This window comes from Puma concolor, chromosome A3 (assembly GCF_028749965.1).
Source record: "Puma concolor isolate L17-30 chromosome A3, mPumCon1.1.hap2, whole genome shotgun sequence".
NCBI lineage: Eukaryota > Metazoa > Chordata > Mammalia > Carnivora > Felidae > Puma > Puma concolor.
In genome coordinates, this window is record NC_141669.1 from 80,655,502 (window position 1) to 80,676,778 (window position 21,277).

A 21,277-nucleotide genomic window follows, 5' to 3' on the forward strand; every position below is an offset into this window, starting at 1 on the left:
ATTTGAATGGTATAGTTCATTTTAATTTTGGAATCCAAAGTGTGTCTCCTGTGGACAGCATTTAGTTGGATTTTGTTTTTGTAATTCAGTCTAATATTTGATTGTTTAATTCACTTACATGTAATGTTGCTATTTATATGGTTGGATTTATGTATTTTGCTTTTTGTTTTCTGTATGTCATATCTTTTTTCCTTTGTTATTTTTCTCATTTCTTTCTCAACTACTTTCTAGTGTAGTATTTTGATTCTGCTTTTAATAACTTTTTGTATTTTTTTGGATTAGTTTCTCAGTGGTTACTCTAGGCCTTACAAGTATACATCTTGTCAGAATTTGCTTTAGTGGGGCACCTGGGTGGTTCACTTGGTTAAGCATCAACTCTTGATCTCAGCTTGGGTCATGATTTCACGGTTCATGGGTTTAAGCCCCATGTCAGGCTCTGCACTAATGATGTGGAGCCTGCTGGAGATTCTGTGTCTCCCTCTCTGCCCTTCTCCTGCTCATGCTCTCTCAAAATAAACTTCAAAAAAAAAAAAAAATCTAGCTTTATAATAATTTAATTCCAGTGAAGTATATAAATGTTACTCCTATAAAGCTCTCCTTTTTTGTTATACATACTGCATCTCTAATATGTTAAAAATATCTCAATACATGCTGTAATTTTTGTGATTGTTTTAAGAGTTGAAAGAACAAGTATACACTTATAGTTTTTTACATTAGCCTTTTTATTTACCATTTCTTATTCTCATTTCTTTTTGTGGATTTATTATTGAAATATAGCTTTGCTCCCATCTGCTTTAAGGTGTCAGTTATTTCTGTTATAGGTAACACCACAATTATATACATAGTTTTATAGAATTGTGTTTTTTTTGAGAGAGAGCAAGAAAATGAGTGGGGGGGGGGGAGAGAGAGAGAGAGAGAGAGAGAAAACCCAAGCAGACTCTGCACTGTCAGCATGAAGCCCAGTGCGGGGCTGAAACCCATGAACCGTGAGGTCATGACCTGGGCCAAAACCAAGAGTCTGACATTCAACCAGCTGAGCCACCCAGGTTTCCCCAGAATTGCTTTTTAAATCAGCTCAGGGAGGGGGAATAGGTTATTACAATGTCTTTTTATAATTTCCTACATAATCACCTTTACTGGCTTTTTTTTTTCCTGTGAGGATTTGAATTACTATGTGGTCTCACTTCCTTTCAGCTTAAAAAATTTCAACATTTCTTGTAAGATTGGTTTCCTAGTAATGAATTCTTAAAATCTGAGAATGTCCTCATTTTGCCTTGATTTCTGATAGTTTTGTTAAAAGATTCTTGGTTGACAGTTTTTTTCCTCTCCAGTACTCTGCATGTCATCCCACTGCCTTCAGACTTCCATTGTTTCTGATCTGTTAATGGGATTTTCTTGTACGTTTTCAAGAATTGTCTTTCAGTATTTTTAGTCTGACATGTATGTGGGTACAGACCATTCCACTTTATGTAAGAAACTACTGATTTTCTCAGTTTTTTTTTATACCAGATTTGGAATTTTTAAGCATAATTTCTTCTAACAAGTTTTCTGTTTTCCTTTTCTCCTTCTGGCACTCCCATTACACATATGTTGATACATTTCTCTGAAGCTATTTTTCTTCATTCCCTTTTCTCCTGTTCTTCAGATTGTATTATCTGCATTGATAAGTCTCCACATTTGCTGAGTCTACTGTAAGCTAAAATCTACTGAGTCCTTTTAATGATTTTTTTTTCATTGCAGTTATACTTTTCAAGTCCAGAGATCTCCATTTGGTTGTTTTAAAATACTTTCTTCATTCTCTAGTTGATGAAATATTATCATACCTTTATCTCCAGCATGGTTTCTTTGAAATTTTTGTCTGCTTCCAACATCTGGGCCCATTCAAGGGCAGTTTCCTTTTACTGTTTTTGAAATCCCTTTGTCTATGGCACACACTTTACTGTTTCTCTACAGATCTTGTAACTTTTTGTTGAAAACTAGAGTTTAGATAATATAGCAGCTCTGGAAACTCATCCTTCCCTCTTCCCCAGGGCTTAGTGACTTAGCCTATTTAAATCCATTTACCTTGCACTGTACAGCCTCTGATGCTCCTTTGCAAAGGGTACAGCCTGGGTATGTGGGATCACCCTGACTCCTCCCTCCACACCCAAGGACAGTTTTTGGGTTTTTACGGTTTCTTTCCTTGATCTCCTTCTAAGAGCTCCAGTTTGTCTGCCTCTATTGTTATCACACTGTGAATTAACATCCACTAAAGTACTGGTGGACTTATTATTTTGGACAATGCCCTGGGGCATAAATTGCTACGGAGTTTGATCTAATTAAATTCATGCCCTTGTAGACTCTTTGAGGCTTGTTCTAGCCTTAGGACTACCCTTAGCTACCTTTCATTCTCTGTTAGACTTATCACCGGTCTTCCCTTTTGCTTGTAGCTATCATGGAGTTATAGTCTTCTCTTGTCTGTCTACTCCCACTCCAAATTTCCTTTGTCTACAGTAGCACCTTTAGGTTTGAACTAACCTCTCATTAGAGGATGCTATGGAAGCTGTTTTTATAGCTTGCTACTCCCTCAGAGTCAAGGCTGGGGACAGTAGCCTGCTTTTATAGGAGTGATACCTGTGGTCTATAAATAGAGCTGTGGGTGATAGCTCCTGGTCGTGTTTGCCTCTCCTGGCATGGATCCACTTATAAGCTGGGGCAAGTGATTAGAAAACAGTATTCTTGGTCTGCCATTCTTGGTGTAGATGTTCAGTGCTGTAAGTGGGGACTGGGTAGAAGAAGGAAGGTCCAGACCTCTTTGGTACTGTGACATGGTGGGGGTGGGGGTGGGTAGCATGAGAAATGCTAGGAGTCTACTCATCCTAGGGAGAAACTGTAGGCTGAAGTGGGGAGCTAGGGGCAGAAGGGTATGGGGTCATGGCTCAAATACCAGAGGGATTCACTATTCTTACCAAGCTTCAGTGTTTTCTTGAATATATGTTTCTGTAACAAATGTTTTTGTTTGCTGTATGCTTTTATGACAATTCCCAGAGACTTTAAGTGAAAAAATATATACATATATATATATATTTACCAGTTAGTTGTTTTCACTGAGGAGTGTGCAGATCTCATGTTGCCATTCCAAACATGCTTCCTGATTATTTTTAATGCATGTATTAAAATACAAGTAATCAGAACTCTAAGGCAAAATGTTCAAAACCTGAAAAAACTTTCTGCTGCCATCAGTTCATTCAACATCAACACACAGCCTACAGAATAAATAAGCAGTTTTTTAATAGTTAAATATATTCCAGAAGTAAAGAGTGTTTATAATTCATTTACAAGTGAGTCTGTTACACCAGTAAATGTAATTTGACCTGTTGTATAAAGGAAATGATGCTGTGTAAGAATTAGTCCTGGAATAATTTGAATTCCTATTTCCAATCCAGTAGATTAAAAACACAATTGTGAATGGTATAAAGACCTAAGAATCATATTGTGATAAAATCAATCTCAAAAATAGAGAATCCAGACCCTTGCTGGATAATTTAAGAACTCAGTTTTCTTCAACACAAGTGCCACACAGAAAATATTAAAGATGTCTTTCAATGTGATGAAACTGTACAAAACTCTAGAATATGACCAATAGATGACCAATGTATCAAAACCAACTGAATTTAGAAAACACATCTAATTTTGAAGCAGAAATAAAAAGACAATTTACAAAGAATTATAATTAATTTCTAATCATCATCAGAGTCTGAATCATATTTCTTCCCTCGGATAGTTTTCTTTTCCAGCTTTGTGAAGTTTGTTCCAAATTTCTTTTGGCTCTGAAATGGTGGCTCCATTAAATTTCCACTAAAAATAAAGCAAATTTGAAAAGCATTTACTCTTTACAATTTTGTACAGTTGGTATGCTAACCTGCACAAAAAATTCTTTTCTTCCTAACATGGAATAAAGTTTTCTTTAATGCTGGTGTTACAGAAGAGGTATATTATTCACAATTATGGTTAAAAGTTGTAAACCTTATTTTGTATTACTAAGTCTCTTATATCAATGTTTTATTTTCTCTTTTAGCATTAATTACTGATTAACATCTCAGAGGATGTACCAATAGAATTTCTGACTGAAAAGCATAGAAGGAAATGAAATTGTTTTTCCATCTGTTTTGGATATGCTGAACTTGGATTAGATTCTTGTCACTGTAAGAATGACACAGGAAAATGGTGCTCTATTTCTGATAGCTTGTTACGGCTGGTTTGATCCTGTTTAATATCTTATAATGTTTAGATAAACATCAAGAAAACTCATGGAATTCATTATCATTAACCTGTAATTGGTATGAAACTTCAATGATGCTTGAGAAATATATGAAATGAGAAAACAACTTCTTTCAAAAATATCTGGGAAGATGTCTAGCACCTAGATTCTGGTTTTGAAATATCATTTGCCACTGAGAGGAACCATGGTTCCCTGAAGAAACAGCCAATTCTAGGGAAAGTACTACATGAGTCCCTCTCTAAGACATCTTATTTGCACCAGAAAGCAAGTACTTAAAGAACTATTGAGACACATGGAAAAGACAAAGAAGGCTCCATAAGAGGGGCTCTCACTGACCACACTGGGCAATCTGGGCTTCAAAGTAAATAATACTAGTAACCAAATATAACCCAATGGATAAGATAAGCCACTGCCCATTTCTAATATAAATAAATGAAAAAGTGAATTAATGTGTAATATGGAAAAGTTCTTCCTAAATCATCATTTGGGTTGGTAGACAACTGGTTAACCAGTGCTCAGTTATTACCACCAGAAATGAAACAAACAAACCATCCTATACCACCTGCTACAATACACTGAGAAGGAATATAACATCCCTTCCATCATGTACCTATGAAAAATGCATAGTCCAAACCTAATCTTGAAACATGAGACAAACCCAAATTGAGGGATGCTCTACAAAATAAATAACATGTACTCTTCAAAAATGTCAAAGTATTGAAAAATGACAACAAGTTGTCACAGGTTAATGGAACTAAAAATACACAGTAACTACACGCAACATTTTAGTATGCAGGACATTAATGGGACAAAGGTAGAATCTGAATAAGGTCATATATTATAAAACACCTCTCGTCTTAATTACTGTACTGTGGTTATATAAGAAAAAGTCTTTATTAGAAAATACACAAGGAAATATTTAGGAGTATAGGGACAATACATCTCCAACTCCTCCTCAAATGGTTTTGAAAACAGTATTTATGTATTCAGAAAAATGATAAAGCAAATGTAAAATTTTTAAAACTTGAGAAATATGGGCAAAAGGTCTATGAGAATTCTTTGTACTAGTTTCGAACTTGTTTAAAGTTTGAAATCATTTCAAAATTCATTTCAAAAAAATGTTTTACTTAGTATTAAGAAAAGTAAAACCTAAAATTCCAATGTAGGGATAATTTAGGCATGTGTAGGGGAGATTCAGAGAAAAAGGGGGAGGAAAAAGAGGAGAGAACTTTCTACTTACTGAAAGGCACTAGGACTGTGGAATGATAATTATATAATTTTATCTGTTAATTTTGCAAATCAAAAACAGGCACAGAAGACTAGATGATATGCTGATTTATGGAATTAGATAAATTACTTGGAGAAGCAGACAAGGAGATGAATGAAAAATGGAAGTTGCATTTTTGATTGTTTTCAAATTGAGACTGTTCTTCATGGTAAGTCATTTAAGCTAATCACAGATACCAGATTATACATTTTATCAGATTCTACAAGACAAGAATAGCTACATTAAAAAATCTGATGTTCAATGTCATTTTGGGTTTCTAGACTAATACAATAAGATCTGTTAGGTTGAAAACTTTTATAGCTAGGTATACTCCAAGACTCAATTTTATCTCTAATGGATTTTGTTTTAAGATCTAATGGATTTTGTTTAAAGTAATAATGTACTTTAAGAAATACATTTTTCATTTGTGAAACTTTTTGTTTCAGAAAACTTAGCTCCATAAATGTTGACATAAAGAAACTTCTCTAAAAACATCAACTGAATATGTGAATTAAAATTGTTTTGCTAAAAGTTACCTGTAATTGAGAATATCAGAACAACCCAGCCTCCATTCTAAAGTTTCTGTGGTGAAGTCATCTGTATTTCCTAGGTCAGTAAATCCAACAACATAATCTTGTGTTTTTCCATCTTTTACCAGTGCTAGTGTGGGAATGACTTTGATACGCAGTCTCTCACAAAGGAAAGGTGCTTTTTCCACATTCAGCTTCAGAAATTTGGTCTCCAGATGTTTCTTGGATAATATTACCAAATGTCGGTCTAATATTTTACACCTGCAAACAACAGCATGTAGAAAATCAAAAGCTTAAACATACTTATTTAAAAAAATTTTTTTTTAATGTTTATTTATTTTTGAGAGAGACAGGAGACAGGATGCAAGTGGGTTAGGGGCAGAGAGAGAGGGAGAATCTGAAGCAGGCTCCAGGTTCCAAGCTGTCAGCACAGAGCCCGATGCGAGGCTCGAACTCATGAGCTGTGAGATCACGACCTGAGCCGAAGTCGGACGCTAAACTGACTGAGCCACCTAGGTGCCCCTAAATAAATATCATAAAGGTACATCTAATTTTATAGTTTTTCTATTTGAATATAATTTGGCAGCCAACGCATGCTTGTGTCGGATAACCTCATTTCTCTTTCATAGGTTAGCTAAATGATATAAGAGGGAGAAAAAGAATCCAGTATTCTAGAAGTCAGATGTGTTCTAATGATATTCATAAAAAACAAAATATTAAATATATGCTTTAATTGTAAGTGGTTCATGAAGTTGTCATGTTCTTGGTAAGAACAAAAAATTGTCATTTATCTTTGTTTACTGGTGTCTCATACATGGAACTTGAAAGATGACAAAACTGAACTTGACAGAACTCAGAGGAGACTTTTCAGAATCTGAAATGTATATACAGTGCCTTATTTGGAAGTCACTAAGACTGAATGGTGTCATTGAGAAAGAACTCTCCCAATTGCGCAACTTTCATTAAGAAGCATAAGGTTAAGGGGCGCCTGGGTGGCTCAGTCGGTTAAGTGTCTGACTTCGGCTCAGGTCATGATTTCAGTTTGTGAGTTCGAGCCCTGCATCGGGCTCTGTGCTGACAGCTCAGAGCCTGGAGCCTGCTTCAGATTCTGTCTCCCTCTCTCTCTGCCCTGCCCCTGCTCATGCCATCTCTCTCTCTCTCTCTCTCTCAAAAATAAATAAATATTTAAAAAAATTAAAAAAAAAAAGCATAAGGTTAAGGGCTATAAATATGGTCATAAGGTTCTAAAGAAATGAAAAATATCAGGAGTAACTTTTATTAAGCCACCTTCTTTTGAAAAGAAAAATGGAAATGACATTTTCTGTAAGTTAAAATGCATTTTAAATTGGTCAATCCTCTAGGGTTCCTAAAAAAGACTACTCTTAATAATAATCTTCTTGAGCAGTAGTTCTTTTTTTTTTTTTTTTTAATTTTTTTAATGTTTATTTTTGAGGCAGGAGAAGGGCAGAAAGAGATGGGGAAAGAGGATCTGAAGTGGGCTCTGTGCTGACAGTAGAGAGCCCGATGTGGGACTTGAACTCATGAGATCATGACCTGAGCCACAGTCAGACACTTAACTGACTGAGCCACCCAGGGACCCCTTGAGCAATAGTTTTTAACCACAGGTATTTATTAAAATTAACTTTTAAAACATATAGACGAACCAAAATTTTCTGGGAGTGGAGCTGGGAAAGAGGCAGGTGACTCCCATGCCCCATAAAGTTTGAGAACTACTGCTTTAGATGATGAAGACATCAAATGTTTCATAGTTGTTATTAGCAGGCTTTCTGGGCACTTCTTGGTGTACATATTCCTGAATTAGGATTGGGTCCAGCAAGTTTCTGGTAACCTGGATGCCTCATCACTTTACCTCTGAAAGTATCTTTTCATATATATCACCCATGTAGTATAGCAATGAGACTAGTGAAAAATAGTAGGAGAGAACAAATTAATAATTAGTTTCTGAATGAAGCACAAATGATAAATGAACCATTATATGAGAAATATGTTCTTGAAAACTTGTAGATAAATCAACTCCATGGTTTTACTGGAGTTATATGGAACCTATTTTAAATTAATCCATTTTTTTTAAACCCAGAAGCAGCAATCATGGTGTAGTTAAAACAGCATTAGGCTTAAATCCTGGGTTTAAATCCTCTTCTATCATTTAGGAGATGAGTGACATTAGGTGAGTCACTTAATTTCTCCAAGTCTTGGTCTCCACACATAAAGCACTGGAATTACACCCACTTACCTGAAAGGGTCATTGTTAATGTTCCAGGATTTTACACATCAAGTATCCAGCCTACTATGTGCCAAGAACTTTGATACCTATATCAGATCTATATATAAAACACTTTGATCTTTGATTTTTCTTTTCTTTTAAAGTTTATTTGAGAGAGAGGGAGAGACAGAGAGATCTCTGTGCTAAAAGCAGAGCCCGATGCAGGGCTCAATCTCACGAACTGTAAGATTAAGACTTGAACTGAGATCAAGAGTTGGATGCTTAACTGACTGAGTTACTCAGGCACTCTCTTTTTTTTTTTTAATTTTTTTTAAAGCAATCTCTATACCCAATGTTGGACTTGAACTCAAGACACCAAGATCAAGTTAGATGCTCTACTGACTAACCCAGCCAGGCACGCCTTAGTTTTCATTTGTTTTGAAGGTAAGTACTCCTCGTATTGCACTGTTTATACCCCCATCAAATATATTTACTGAGCACCTACTATGTGTTGTCAGCCATTGCTGCTCTAAGGCTAGGAACTTGGGGAGCACAGTTAACCACAATAGAGGCAAACTCTCTGCTTTCACAAACCTAACAATTTAGTGGACAAATACATCTAATAAATATCATATAATATCAATCTTAGAGAGTAATATGGTATTAACACATCACCTCATCATATATGTCAGAAGTTGGCAACTTGAGAAATGTGTGCCAATGGGAAATGATAGAGTACCATGGTGGCAGAAGGTTTCTCTGATATTCTTTTCTTTCCTAATTCCTTCCCACTTTCCCTTACAGATTTCACAATCTCAACATTTTCTTTCCTTTTTATTACCTTAGTCCACAAATCCCAGGCAATCAATCCATGAAAAATGTTAATTAATAACCAAGTTACTGGGTGGTGAGTTTAAGACAAGGGTTGGGTGGGTTACTGAAATGAGGGAAGAGGGCAGGGCTGAGACAACAGTGAATGATGGAGACTCTACACTGGAGTGTATATCTGTCTGAGGGAGGCAGCTGATCTTCAGTATTAGCAAACTGCTTTCATACTGAATTCTAGGTTTGCTATTAAGTTAATTCGATTTTTTTAAAATTCTGAAATCTGGATTAAAAAAACTGTATCTCTCAATTTCTAAAAGTTGGCAACGAATCAAATTTTGGGGTTAAAAGAAAGAAAGGCATGAGTCCTCTGAGTTAAGATATAATCTCTTCTGGGGGTATTTTCATTGTACAAGGACTCTGCCTCCATAGAGAGGCTTGCAGACCTGGCCTCTCTAACATAAATCACTTTCCTCTGCTTTCGGCCAAGGCTGGCAGTCCCAGCGATGCTTCCAGTGAAAGGCTAGGCCAAACCACTGTCTCCCCATGAGTTGCTAGCTGAGGAGTGAATTCAAAGCTGGTGTTCAAAGTGTTGGCCCCCACTTCCCACATCACACCTGTATCATAACAGCACCAAAATAAATAAATAAATAAATAAATAATTCTTGTGTTGACAAAAAGAAAATTTACATGTATGTTTCTTAGATGTTTTTAAATTTTTTTTTTTCAACGTTTATTTATTTTTGGGACAGAGAGAGACAGAGCATGAACGGGGGAGGGGCAGAGAGAGAGGGAGACACAGAATCGGAAACAGGCTCCAGGCTCTGAGCAATCAGCCCAGAGCCCGACGCGGGGCTCGAACTCACGGACTGCGAGATCGTGACCTGGCTGAAGTCGGACGCTTAACCAACTGCGCCACCCAGGCGCCCCTCTTAGATGTTTTTAAAGTTATCTAGTGGAAATATAATTCAGAAAATAGTTCTGTGGAAATAATCTTGAATTTCAATAATGTTCATTTATACTTTTTTGTATCACAGGTTTTACATTAATCTTCAAAATAACTGTTTAATGGAGACTTGTACAGAAGTACAAAGAACTTAAGAAGCAGTTCCTCTTATTTTTCTTAATTTCTCTATTATGTTAGTAGTATATCTCTATTCAAAGATCTCATCATATTTTTAAAAATTCACTTGGGGCACCTAGGTGATCAGTCAGTTGAGTGTCCAACTTCAGCTTAGGTCATGATCTCACAGTTCGTGAGCTCAAGCCCTGCATTGGGCTCGCTGCTATCAGTGCAGTCTGCTTCGGATCCTCTGTGCCCCTCTCTCTTGCTCTCCCCACCCTCCACTTGCGTTCACTCTCCCTCAAAAATAAACAAACATTAACAAAAATAAATAAATAAAATTTTAAAAAGTCACTGATGGAAACAAAGTTACCTGAACGTGGAGTCCCTGTAGAAATGGCAAACCACTTTTTTACTCTCCTTAACTTCTTGAAAAAAGTCTCTCTCACTAGGTATTTCTCTGTATTCTCCATGTCCTTTTGAAAGCCATTCCTAATTTGGAGAAAAGGGAAATATTACACTCTTGAAATATCTCTTCCAGTACCACTTCACATTTTGGGTCTAAATCACTGTAATATTCTGTAATGAAGTTGATTTTACCTTGTAGAAGGAAATGAATTCCTCTTAGTGATTTACTTTCATATGTTTCCAGTGTCAGCGCAAACACAGTCTGTGGGCAATGACTATCTTTCAGCATGCTTTGTGTTTAAAACAATCGTCTGTCTTGGTACCTTCACACAAATGTTTTGTTAGAACTTCAAAAATAAAAATTTAGACTCAAGAGACATAAGGGGTGCCTGGGTGGCTCAGTCAATTGAGTGTCCAACTCCTGATTTCAACTCAAGTCATGATTCCAGTGTCATGGGATTGAGCCCCTTGATCCATGCTCAGTGTGGAGCCTGCTTCTCTCTTTCCCTCTGCCCCCTCTCTTACCCCTCCCCCACTAATGCTCACTTTCTAAAATAAATAAAATGAAAAGAAAGTAAATATCCATTTAATTTCGCTGCGCTCAAACTACTAAAATCAAAAGCATTAGATCCAAGTTACTGCAAAGCTTTGAAAAATAATGTTCATGAGATAAAGCTACTTGGTTTTTGTAGGGGAGGGGAAGACACAGGCAGTGGTTATTGCAGCTTTGCAGCTTAGGAGCCCTGTGGGCTCAGAGAGGCAGGAACCACTTCTATACTGGTCACCAATGGGTAGTTTACTAGATAGAAAAAGTTGTCTTCTCATATGGTGTCCAGAAACAATACAGCACTCACAAGTCATCTAATCCAACTTCTCAACCCAACATATCAACCCTTATCAACCATGCCTGACAGACCTTTTTGTTTCTCAAGCTTCCTGCCACAGCAAAGATTCATCATCTCAACTGGAAGCTTGCTTCCTTTTTGAGGCAACTGATTTTTACAGAAAGGACCACTGGGCATGCAGGCAGAAGGTATGGGCTTGAATAATTGTTCTACCATTTATTAGTCTAAGAATTCTAATTAACCTTTTTGAATCTCCATTTCCTTATTTGTAAAGTGGAGATCACAAAGCAACTATCTCACTAAGTTGTGAAAATAAGACCATCAACATGAAAATAACTGCAATAGTGTTTGGCACATGTCCTTAAAAAGCATCTGCATTTATACTTTTAGAAGGGTTTTCTCACCCTGAACTACAGTATAACTGTAACTTTGGTCTGTGGGTCCCAGCTTGGACAGAAGATTAGAGAGAAAAGTTGTTATCTTTCACATGTCAGCCCTTCAGGTGTCCTATCTCACCTATGTCTTTTCTATTCTACCTCCCCCTTCATTTCCTTTTGGCTGTTTCTCAGATGAAATGATCTCTACATTTCTTACTCTTCTAGTTATCCTCCTCTGATCAGAGACTAATTCCTCCTCATCTTTTTAAAAAGTGGCAGAGGTGTGAATAGAGCCCTCCAGAAGTGGTCTGCCTAGAAAAGGGGCACGAGTGCCATCTCTTTTCTTCTTCTGGACTTAAGCTAATACAGACAGCATTAATAGTTTTGGTTTCCATTTCACATTGACTTATGCTGAGCTAACACTCACAGGAGGCCCTGGTGTTTTCTCCTTATGTGATATTTCTTTGGTAAGCTTCTTTTAAAAAAAATTTTTTTTAGTGGTGCCTGGGTAGCTCAGTTGGTTAAGCATCCGACTTCAGCTCAGGTCATGATTTCACAGTTCGTGAGTTGGAGCCCCGCATCATGGTCTGTGCTATCAGCATGGAGCCTGCTTCGGATCTTCTATTCCTCTCTCTCTCTCTCTCTCTCTCTGTCCCTCCCATGATTGTGCATGTGCACATGCATTCTCTCTCTAAAACATTTAAAATAAATAAATGAAAATTTAAAAAAAAATTTTTTTTGATAGAGCATGCACACCCCTGCACAAGCAGGGGAGGAACAGGAAGGGAGAGAGAGAATCTTAAGCAGACTCCATGCTCAGCACAGATCCCGACACAAGGCTCTATCTCACAACTGTGAGATCATGACCTGATCTGAAATCAAGAGTTGGAGACTTAACTGCCTGAGCCACTCAGGCACCCCCAATCAGGCTTCTATAAACAATTTAAACTCTCAAATACAATTCCTTAATAGCATGTCACATTTCATGATTTTTCTTAACTGACCAATAACATGTGCCCTTAAAAAAAGAATATTGGGGCGCCTGGGTGGCGCAGTCGGTTAAGCGTCCGACTTCAGCCAGGTCACGATCTCGTGGTCCGTGAGTTCAGTTCGAGCCCCGCGTCAGGCTCTGGGCTGATGGCTCAGAGCCTGGAGCCTGTTTCCGATTCTGTGTCTCCCTCTCTCTCTGCCCCTCCCCTGTTCATGCTCTGTCTCTCTCTGTCCCAAAAATAAATAAAAAAACGTTGAAAAAAATTAAAAATAAATAAATAAATAAAAAAAGAATATTTTTTAAAAAGCTCTTTTTATTGGGGTGCCTGGGTGGCTCAGTTAGTTAAGCATCTGACTTTGGCTCAGGTCATGATCTCATGGTTTGTGAGTTCAAGCCCCCTATCGGGCTCTGAGCTGTCAGCACAGCTTTGGATTCTGTGTCTCCCTCTCTCTCTGCCCCTCCCCTGCTTACACTCTGTCTCTGTCTCTCAAAAATGAGTAAACATTAAAAAAAAAATTTTTTTTTAAAAAGCTCTTTTTATTATTAATTCCCATATGTTTAACCAATAGGCCAAAGACCTGAACCTGTCCAAGTTCTTAAGAGGGAGGCAAGTCCACTCTGAACCTCTACCAACACATGGCATCTCTCCCAAGACACTCAGCACACCCCTGTGCTCTTAGCATAGTTTCTTTCACAGAGCATGTGCTCCCCAAGTATCTGCTGAATGGAATCAAGCAGGATGGGCACAGATCACGGTGCAGGCTGAGCCTACCCAAGGGCTGGCAGTGGGCAGCATCTCACTCTCACTTAGTGGCTAAAACCCAAGCCTTTGGATGGGCTCTTCCTATTTCTCACCTGTCCTTTTCACCACCCAACTCGTATGTCACTAGCTGTCATAACAGTAGGAGGGTGCTTGGCTGACTGAGGAATATTGATTCACGTAGGCCTATTAAGTGCTTATGTCACTGCTTATACAGATTTCCTGATACCCACATAGATCAGTAAATCAAAATTACTATGCAATCTATATTACTCTTTGAAAAAGAGTATCTATAAAATCTATTAAGGCTTCTTATCTACTTCCTTAGGAAGCATTTTAATAAAAAAGATTAAAATGCAATGAAAACTCTAAAATAAGACCCTCTCAGTTATCCTATGACAAGTTGAGATCATATCACGCACACTTTCAGACCACAATGCTATGAAACTTGAAATCAACCATAGGAAAAAGTCTGGAAAACCTCCAAAAGCATGGAGGTTAAAGAACACCCTACTAAAGAATGAATGGGTCAACCAGGCAATTGGAGAAGAAATGAAAGAATATATGGAAACAAATGAAAATGAAAATACGACAATCCAAACACTCTGGGATGAAGCGAAGGCAGTCCTGAGAGGAAAATACATTGCAATCCAGGCCTATCTCAAGAAACAAGAAAAATCCCAAATACAAAATTTAACAGCATACCTAAAGCAAATAGAAGCAGAATAGCAAAGACACCCCAAACCCAGCAGAAGAAGAGAAATAATAAAGATCAGAACATAAACAAACAATATAGAATCTAAAAAAACTGTAGAGAAGATCAATGAAACCAAGAGTTGGTTTTTTGAAAAAATAAAATTGATAAACTTCTAGCCAGGCTTCTCAAAAAGAAAAGGGAGATGACCCAAAGGGAGATGACAACCAATCCCTCAGAAATACAAGCAATTATCAGGGAATACTACGAAAAATTATATGCCAAAAAACTGGACAACCTGGAAGAAATGGACAAATTCCTAAGCACCCACCCACTTCCAAAACTCAAACAGGAAGAAATAGAAAACTTGAACAGACCCATAACCAGCAAAGAAATTGAATCAGTTATCAAAAATCTCCCAACAAATAAGAATCCGTGACCAGATGGCTTCCCTGGGGAATTCTACCAGACATTTAAAGCAGAGATAATACCTATCCTTCTCAAGCTATTCCAAAAAATAGAAAGGAAAGGAAAACTTCCAGAAACACTCTTTGAAGCCAGCATTACTTTGATTCCCAAACCAGACAGAGACCCAGTAAAAAAACAGAACTACAGGCCAATATCCCTGATAAATATGGATGCAAAAATTCTCAATAAAATACTAGCAAATCGAATTCAACAGCATATAAAAAGAATTATTCACCATGATCAAGTGGGATTCATTCCTGGGATGTAGGGCTGGTTCAACAATCACAAATCAATCAACGTGATACATCACATTATCAAAAGAAAAGATAAGAACCATATGATCCTGTCAATCGATGCAGAAAAGGCCTTTGACAAAATTCAGCAACCTTTCTTAATAAAAACCTCGAGACAGTCGGGGTAGAAGGAACACACTTAAAGATCATAAAAGCCATTTATGAAAAACCCGCAGCTAATATCATCCTCAATGGGGAAAAACTGAGAGCTTTCCCCTGAGAAACACAACAGAGATGTCCACTCTCACTGCTGTTGTTTAACATAGTGTTGGAAGTTCTAGCATCAGCAATCAGACAACAAAAGGAAATCAAAGGCATCAAAACTGGCAAAGATGAAGTCAAGCTTTCACTTTTTGCAAATGACATGATATTATACATGGAAAACCTGATAGACTCCACCAAAAGTCTGCTAGAACTGGTACATGAATTCAGCAAAGTCACAGGATACAAAATTAATGTACAGAAATCAGTTGCATTCTTATACACTAATAATGAAGCAACAGAAAGACAAATAAACTGATCCCATTCACAATTGTACCAAGAAGCATAAAATACCTAGGAATAAACCTAACCAAAGATGTAAAAGATCTGTATGCTGAAAACTATAGAAAGCTTAGGAAGGAAATTGAAGAAGACATAAAGAAATGGAAAAACATTCCATGCTCATGGATTGGAAGAATAAATATTGTTAAAATGTCAATGCCACCCAAAGCAATCTACAATCGATCATTCAATGCAATCCCAATCAAAATTGCACCAGCATTCTTCTCGAAGCTAGAACAAGCATTCCTAAAATTTGTATGGAACCACAAAAGACCCCGAATAGCCAAAGTAATATTGAAGAAGACCAAAGCAGGAGGCATCACAATCCCAGACTAGCCTCTACTACAAAGCTGTAATCATCAAGACAGCATGGTATTGGCACAAAAACAGACACATAGACCAAGGGAATAGAATAGAGAACCCAGAATTGGACCCACAAAAGTATGGCCAACTAATCTTTGACAAAGCAGGAAAGAATATCCAGTGGAAAACAGTCTTTTAACAAATGGTGCTGGGAGATCTGGACACCAACATGCAGAAGAATGAAACTAGAACACTTTCTTATACCATTCATAAAAATAAACTGAAAATGGATAAAGGACCTGAATGTGAGACAGGAAACCATCAAAACCCTAGAGGAGAAAGCAGGAAAAAAACCCTCTGTGACCTCAGCCGCAGCAATTTTTTACTTTACACATCTCCAAAGGCAAGGGAATTAAAAGCAAAACTGAACTATTGGGACCTCATGAAGATAAAAAGCTTCTGCACTGCAAAGGAAACAATTAACAAAGCTAAAAGGCAACCAACGGAATGGGAAAAGATATTTGCAAATGACAAATCAGACAAAAGGCTAGTATCCAAAATCTATAAAGAGCTCACCAAACTCCACACCTGAAAAACAAATAATCCAGTGAAGAAATGGGCAGAAAACATGAACAGACACTTCTCTAAAGAAGACATCCAGATATCCAACAGGGACATGAAAAGATGCTCAACGTCACTCCTCATCAGGGAAACACAAATCAAAACCACACTGAGATATCACCTCATGCCAGACAGAGTGGCTAAAATGAACAAATCAGGAGACTATAGATGCTGGAGAGGATGTGGAGAAACGGGAACCCTCTTGTACTGTTGGTGGGAATGTAAACTGGTGCAGCCACTCTGGAAAACAGTGTGGAGGTTCCTCAAAAAATTAAAAATAGATCTACTTTATGACCCAGCAATAGCACTGCTAGGAATTTACCCGAGGAATACAGGAGTGCTGATGCATAGGGGCACCTGTATCCCCAATGTTTACAGCAGCACTTTCAACAATAGCCAAATTATGGAAAGAGCCTAAATGTCCATCAACTGATGAATGGATAAAGAAATTGTGGTTTATATACACAATGGAATACTACTTGGCAATGAGAAAGAATGAAATATGGCCTTTTGTAGCAATGTGGTTGGAACTGGAGAGTGTTATGCTAAGTGAAGTAAGTCATACAGAGAAAGACAGATACCATATGTTTTCACTCTTATGTGGATCCTGAGAAACTTAACAGAAGACCATGGGGGAGGGAAAGGGGAAAAAAAAAAAAAAGGTTAGAGAGGTAGGGAGCCAAAACATAAGAGACTCTTAAAAACTGAGAACAAACTGAGGGTTGATGGGGGGTGGGAGGGAGTGGAGGGTGGGTGAGGGGTATTGAGGAGTGCACCAATTGGGATGAGCACTGGGTGTTGTATGGAAACCAATATGACAATAAATTTCATATTAAAAAAAAAGATTAAATGCAATGAAAGCTCTAAAATAAGACCCTCTCACTTATTCTATGACAAATTCATTTTAAATTGATTTGCATATTAATTAAAAAATCCATAAAGGCTGCATGCCTGAGATGATTTTTAATGATATCAGAATATTGTTTTTAACTGCTGACAATTTCATTTAAGCCATTATGTATATTCCTCACTGCAAATCAGGTAGATTCAGTCTTTGTAGAAAAACATCCTGGTTATGACAACTTTTGTTAGTTGAACATTAGCAATTAGTAGTGTTATTTACCTGTTGTCATGAAAAAGAGGAATGTGTAGCACAATCTCATCATGTATTACCTGAGATAATGATTAGCATTATATTAAAGTCTCCTGGTTTCAAATCCACATACATATACACACATCCTATTGTAGAAAACTCAAAATACAAAACTAGAAACTCAGTCACATTATAGAAGATTCCTTTTGTAGCAACTCTTCTAAATAGTGAGGGGATAAACATTATCAAAGAGATGCTGTAGCAGCACAAACAAAACTCACTGTTTCTCTAGAAAATTTAAAGCTCATGTTTTAGTCACAGCCAACTGAAGAGCAACGAGAATTGGTAATAATCTATTTCAATGTAAAGCAATGTAAACATTTTCAATCCAAATTAAATTTACGGATTTAACCCAATTTGTTTTGACCAGAGTCTACAAGTTGGTTTCACACTCACACTCTAAAGAGACCAACAAGGATAGAGTTGTGGCCACCCTTCTTTGTGATCCAGTATGCATTCTTTTGAATAAATAAGTCATGTATTTGTTACACTGGCAAAGCCTGAAAATTTCTTCAATGTAAATTGCCTTACAGCTCTCACCTCACTTACACTGATCACAACTGAAGTATAATTGGCTTTATAACTACCCAAAAGGGGAATGGATGACTGGCTCCTTGTACTCCCAGTGCTCTTCCTAGTTTACTTCCTCCTCACCCAATAAATCTGAGCTCAAAAAATGACCTTGGACACATGTTTCTTTTACTTGCCTGAGGATTAATATGCTGAGCAGGCTAATTTTTAATGTCTCTTTAAAACTAATTTTTTCCCAGAAGATTGTTAACAGTGATCATACTTTGAAGTTAACCCCCAAAAATAAAAACCTTAAAAATGAGGCCTGAAATGTAACTACTGCAGCACATGTATATATAAGTTGTTAGGAGCATACTGTTAAAGTAATTTCAGAAAGCAGGGCAGAGAGGTTACTTGTTTCTGCTGTTGAGCTTTCCTTAGTGCCTCAAGTCTCTTTTCTTTGAGGCGTTCCAATTCATCCTCATCCATCTGATCCAGTTTCTGAATTTCAGAATCCAAATGTTCTTCCACTAGTTTGGTAGTCTGAAGCAATTGATTCTCCAGGACTTTTGAAAACATGTCAACAGATGTATTAGCTTCCATTCTTCTAAATGGTACAGTTTAGTCTTGGTGCTAGGGAGAAAGTTTGCAAAGTTGTGAGAAAAAAAAAAAAAGAGAGAGACAAAGTTTCCTCTCCCATTTTCAAAACTTCTAGCAAGTGTAAAATTTGTAGTCTACAAAGTGTTCTGACAACACAGCATTTCATGTTACATTTCAACATTTTTACTTAAATGCTTTTAAATTGAATTTTCAATAGGTTATAGTCAAACCACTCAAAAATTACTTACAGCAAAATTTAGGTGCTTCTGATTTACATTGTTTCACTACAATAAAGCAAAGACAAGTCTTTAAGACCAGAGAGAAATGGGTAGTTGGGAGTTATACCTAGTGACATATATTGACAGGGGTTTTTTTTGTTGGTTTTTTTTTTATTTATTTATTTTTAAAAAATTTTTTTTTCAACGTTTATTTATTTTTGGGACAGAGAGAGACAGAGCATGAACGGGCGAGGGGCAGAGAGAGGGAGACACAGAATCGGAAACAGGCTCCAGGCTCTGAGCCATCAGCCCAGAGCCCGACGCGGGGCTCGAACTCACGGACCATGAGATCGTGACCTGGTTGAAGTCGGACGCTTAACCGACTGCGCCACCCAGGCGCCCCTGTTGGTTTTTTTTTTAAACCAGAAGAAAAGAGAAAGCAGAAATGACTGTGAATAACAGTAAAGTTTAACTGTACTAAGGTTTTACACTTACATATACAAAACAAACTTTGCTTCAATACAGAGTGGAGTTGAGCCAAAGATATAGAGAGCCAAAGGTCTCTACATAAATGATTTTTATTTAATCCCTGAGAAAGCACATTACAATTTATGTAAAGAACAGGGCCTGGTGTTCTCTCAACTTTAGTTTTCACTGCTATTCGCCTATAATCTAACAAACTCTATGAGGCTACAAAGATACTGGTGTTAATCTACTGACAGTGTTCTTAACTTTGACGTAAAACAGTATCACAACAAATATTAAAAATATTGATTTTCCCATCACTCCTTAATGTAAAATAGGAGTTTAAAAACAAAATCTAATCCAGATAGGAAAGGAAGCTCTATCTCAAGTACACATTTTACACAATGTAGTATTTTCTGCCAGCAACATCAGATGTAAATTTTAGGTGTATCCCTGGGTTATTACTACAGAAATATAATTTATAATTTGCCTATCAAAGCAGAAATATGTTGAATCCCAATTAACTACGACACAGTTGAAAATACTACTGAAGAACCTTAAAACATCTTAATAAACCATGAACTCACTGATCCCCTTACTTACATATACAGCCTAGCCCACACAAACCGTCTAAACTGCCGAAGTGGAAAGAAGTAATCTTCTTGCAAACTTCACTTTTGATTCATCTTTCTTCACAAGGAAAAGCAGTTGAAAAGCACACTTGATTTCATCCCAGAGTTAGCAGGGCTAACTGCTCAAAAAATGTGTTAATACTGAATGAATATGTGCCTAGTTTCTGGTCAAATTATCGTTAAGTTTCAAGTCTTTGAGTTTTAAAAACCAAACTGTAAGTTCCTCATAAATGCTATAATCTTTCAAGGAGCGGCATTTCACATATGGTAAAATAATTTCACACTTCCTACCTCCAAAGAAAAATGTCAGTAAGATTGTTTCCTTTAGGGTTGTGGCAGGATAAGAAGAAAATTGGTTATTAAGAGACTGACCTACATGTCAGAACCTGTTTTTATTAGAGGTATAGAAAATGCTTATTCCTAGAGTTTTATATGATGAATTCAGAATTTAATTCTGGAATAATTGGGAACAGAAGTGATTAATAAAAGCTGTTCAGGGGACAGGTGGCGGTGGTCACCGCATTTACAAAAGGGAAAGAAAGGAGGGGGTGTAGCGGTTCTGATAACTTTTCATTCTTCAAACCACAAACCTCTGACTCTTTTTCAGTTCATCGAGAATGGTGGGAAGGGGCTTGTCTGTCCTCAAATTACGTGTTTCTTTGACTCTCTTCCATGCACCCGCCAGAACAACCTTAAATGCTCCCCAGGCACCTTCCCAAAAGCATCCTCGCCACTCCCTGAGCCCCCAGGAACAGATGAAGGCCGAGTTCAGGTGGCCGCGAGTTCCACACCTCCCGGGGCGCATGCGCCAAAGCCGCCTCCACCTCACTGACACCGACATCTAGGCAGCGCCCATCCCCCGCCCTGGCCGGATGTACAGTGAAGTGTCCATCAGCACCGGGAGGCGGTGGCCGGCTTTTTCTCACAATCCGCTGCCTCACCTGAGCTCTCGGGGATACCTGAGAAGTGAGGAACCAGTCGCTCCAGAAAGGCAGTCCACTGTGCCTTCACCCTCACAGCAGCTGCCGGTAGCTGCGAACCGGCCGTCACTTCCGCCTCCCCTTTAGCTGCGGCCCTCCCGCGACACAACCTGCGACACTCAAGGAAGTTGGGCGGGGGAGGAGGGCGTGCGTGCGGTGAGCGCTTCTGCGCGTGCGCATCTCCCATTTCTCCACCCCCAGGTTTCCGATTACTAGCCTCCTTCGGAGTAAACGGCCCACGGAGGA

General features: G+C 37.8%; 1 protein-coding gene across 3 annotated transcripts; it reads right to left on the reverse strand.

The window, feature by feature from the left end:
* Positions 1–3,246: 3,246 nt before the first annotated feature.
* TXNDC9 (thioredoxin domain containing 9) lies at positions 3,247–21,163 on the reverse strand. Of its 3 annotated transcripts, XM_086701314.1 has the most exons (6): positions 20,993–21,163; positions 18,985–19,020; positions 18,551–18,769; positions 10,544–10,662; positions 6,065–6,319; positions 3,247–3,837 (listed from the first exon to the last, which is right to left on the reverse strand). In XM_086701314.1, exons 3-6 carry the CDS (start codon positions 18,737–18,739, stop codon positions 3,720–3,722), a joined length of 681 nt encoding a protein of 226 aa, XP_086557440.1. In that variant the 5' UTR covers positions 18,740–18,769; positions 18,985–19,020; positions 20,993–21,163; the 3' UTR covers positions 3,247–3,719. The 3 variants fall into 3 exon arrangements, with proteins under 3 accessions (XP_086557440.1, XP_025787628.1, XP_025787629.1); XM_025931843.2 differs by lacking the exon at positions 18,985–19,020; XM_025931844.2 differs by lacking the exon at positions 18,985–19,020 and having other exon boundaries at positions 21,011–21,161.
* Positions 21,164–21,277: the final 114 nt, after the last annotated feature.

What these genes read in the sequence shown, in the direction of transcription:
- TXNDC9 (XM_025931843.2), bottom strand. Translation starts at nt 18,739, where the DNA reads ATGGAAGCTAATACATCTGTTGACATGTTTTCAAAAGTCCTGGAGAAT. An exon ending in AAGCTCAACAGCAGAAACAA is followed by an intron (nt 10,663 to 18,550) that starts GTAACCTCTCTG and finishes TCTCCAAATTAG; the next exon opens with GAATGGCTTTCAAAAGGACA. An exon ending in TACAGGGACTCCACGTTCAG is followed by an intron (nt 6,320 to 10,543) that starts GTAACTTTGTTT and finishes TGTTGTTTGCAG; the next exon opens with GTGTAAAATATTAGACCGAC.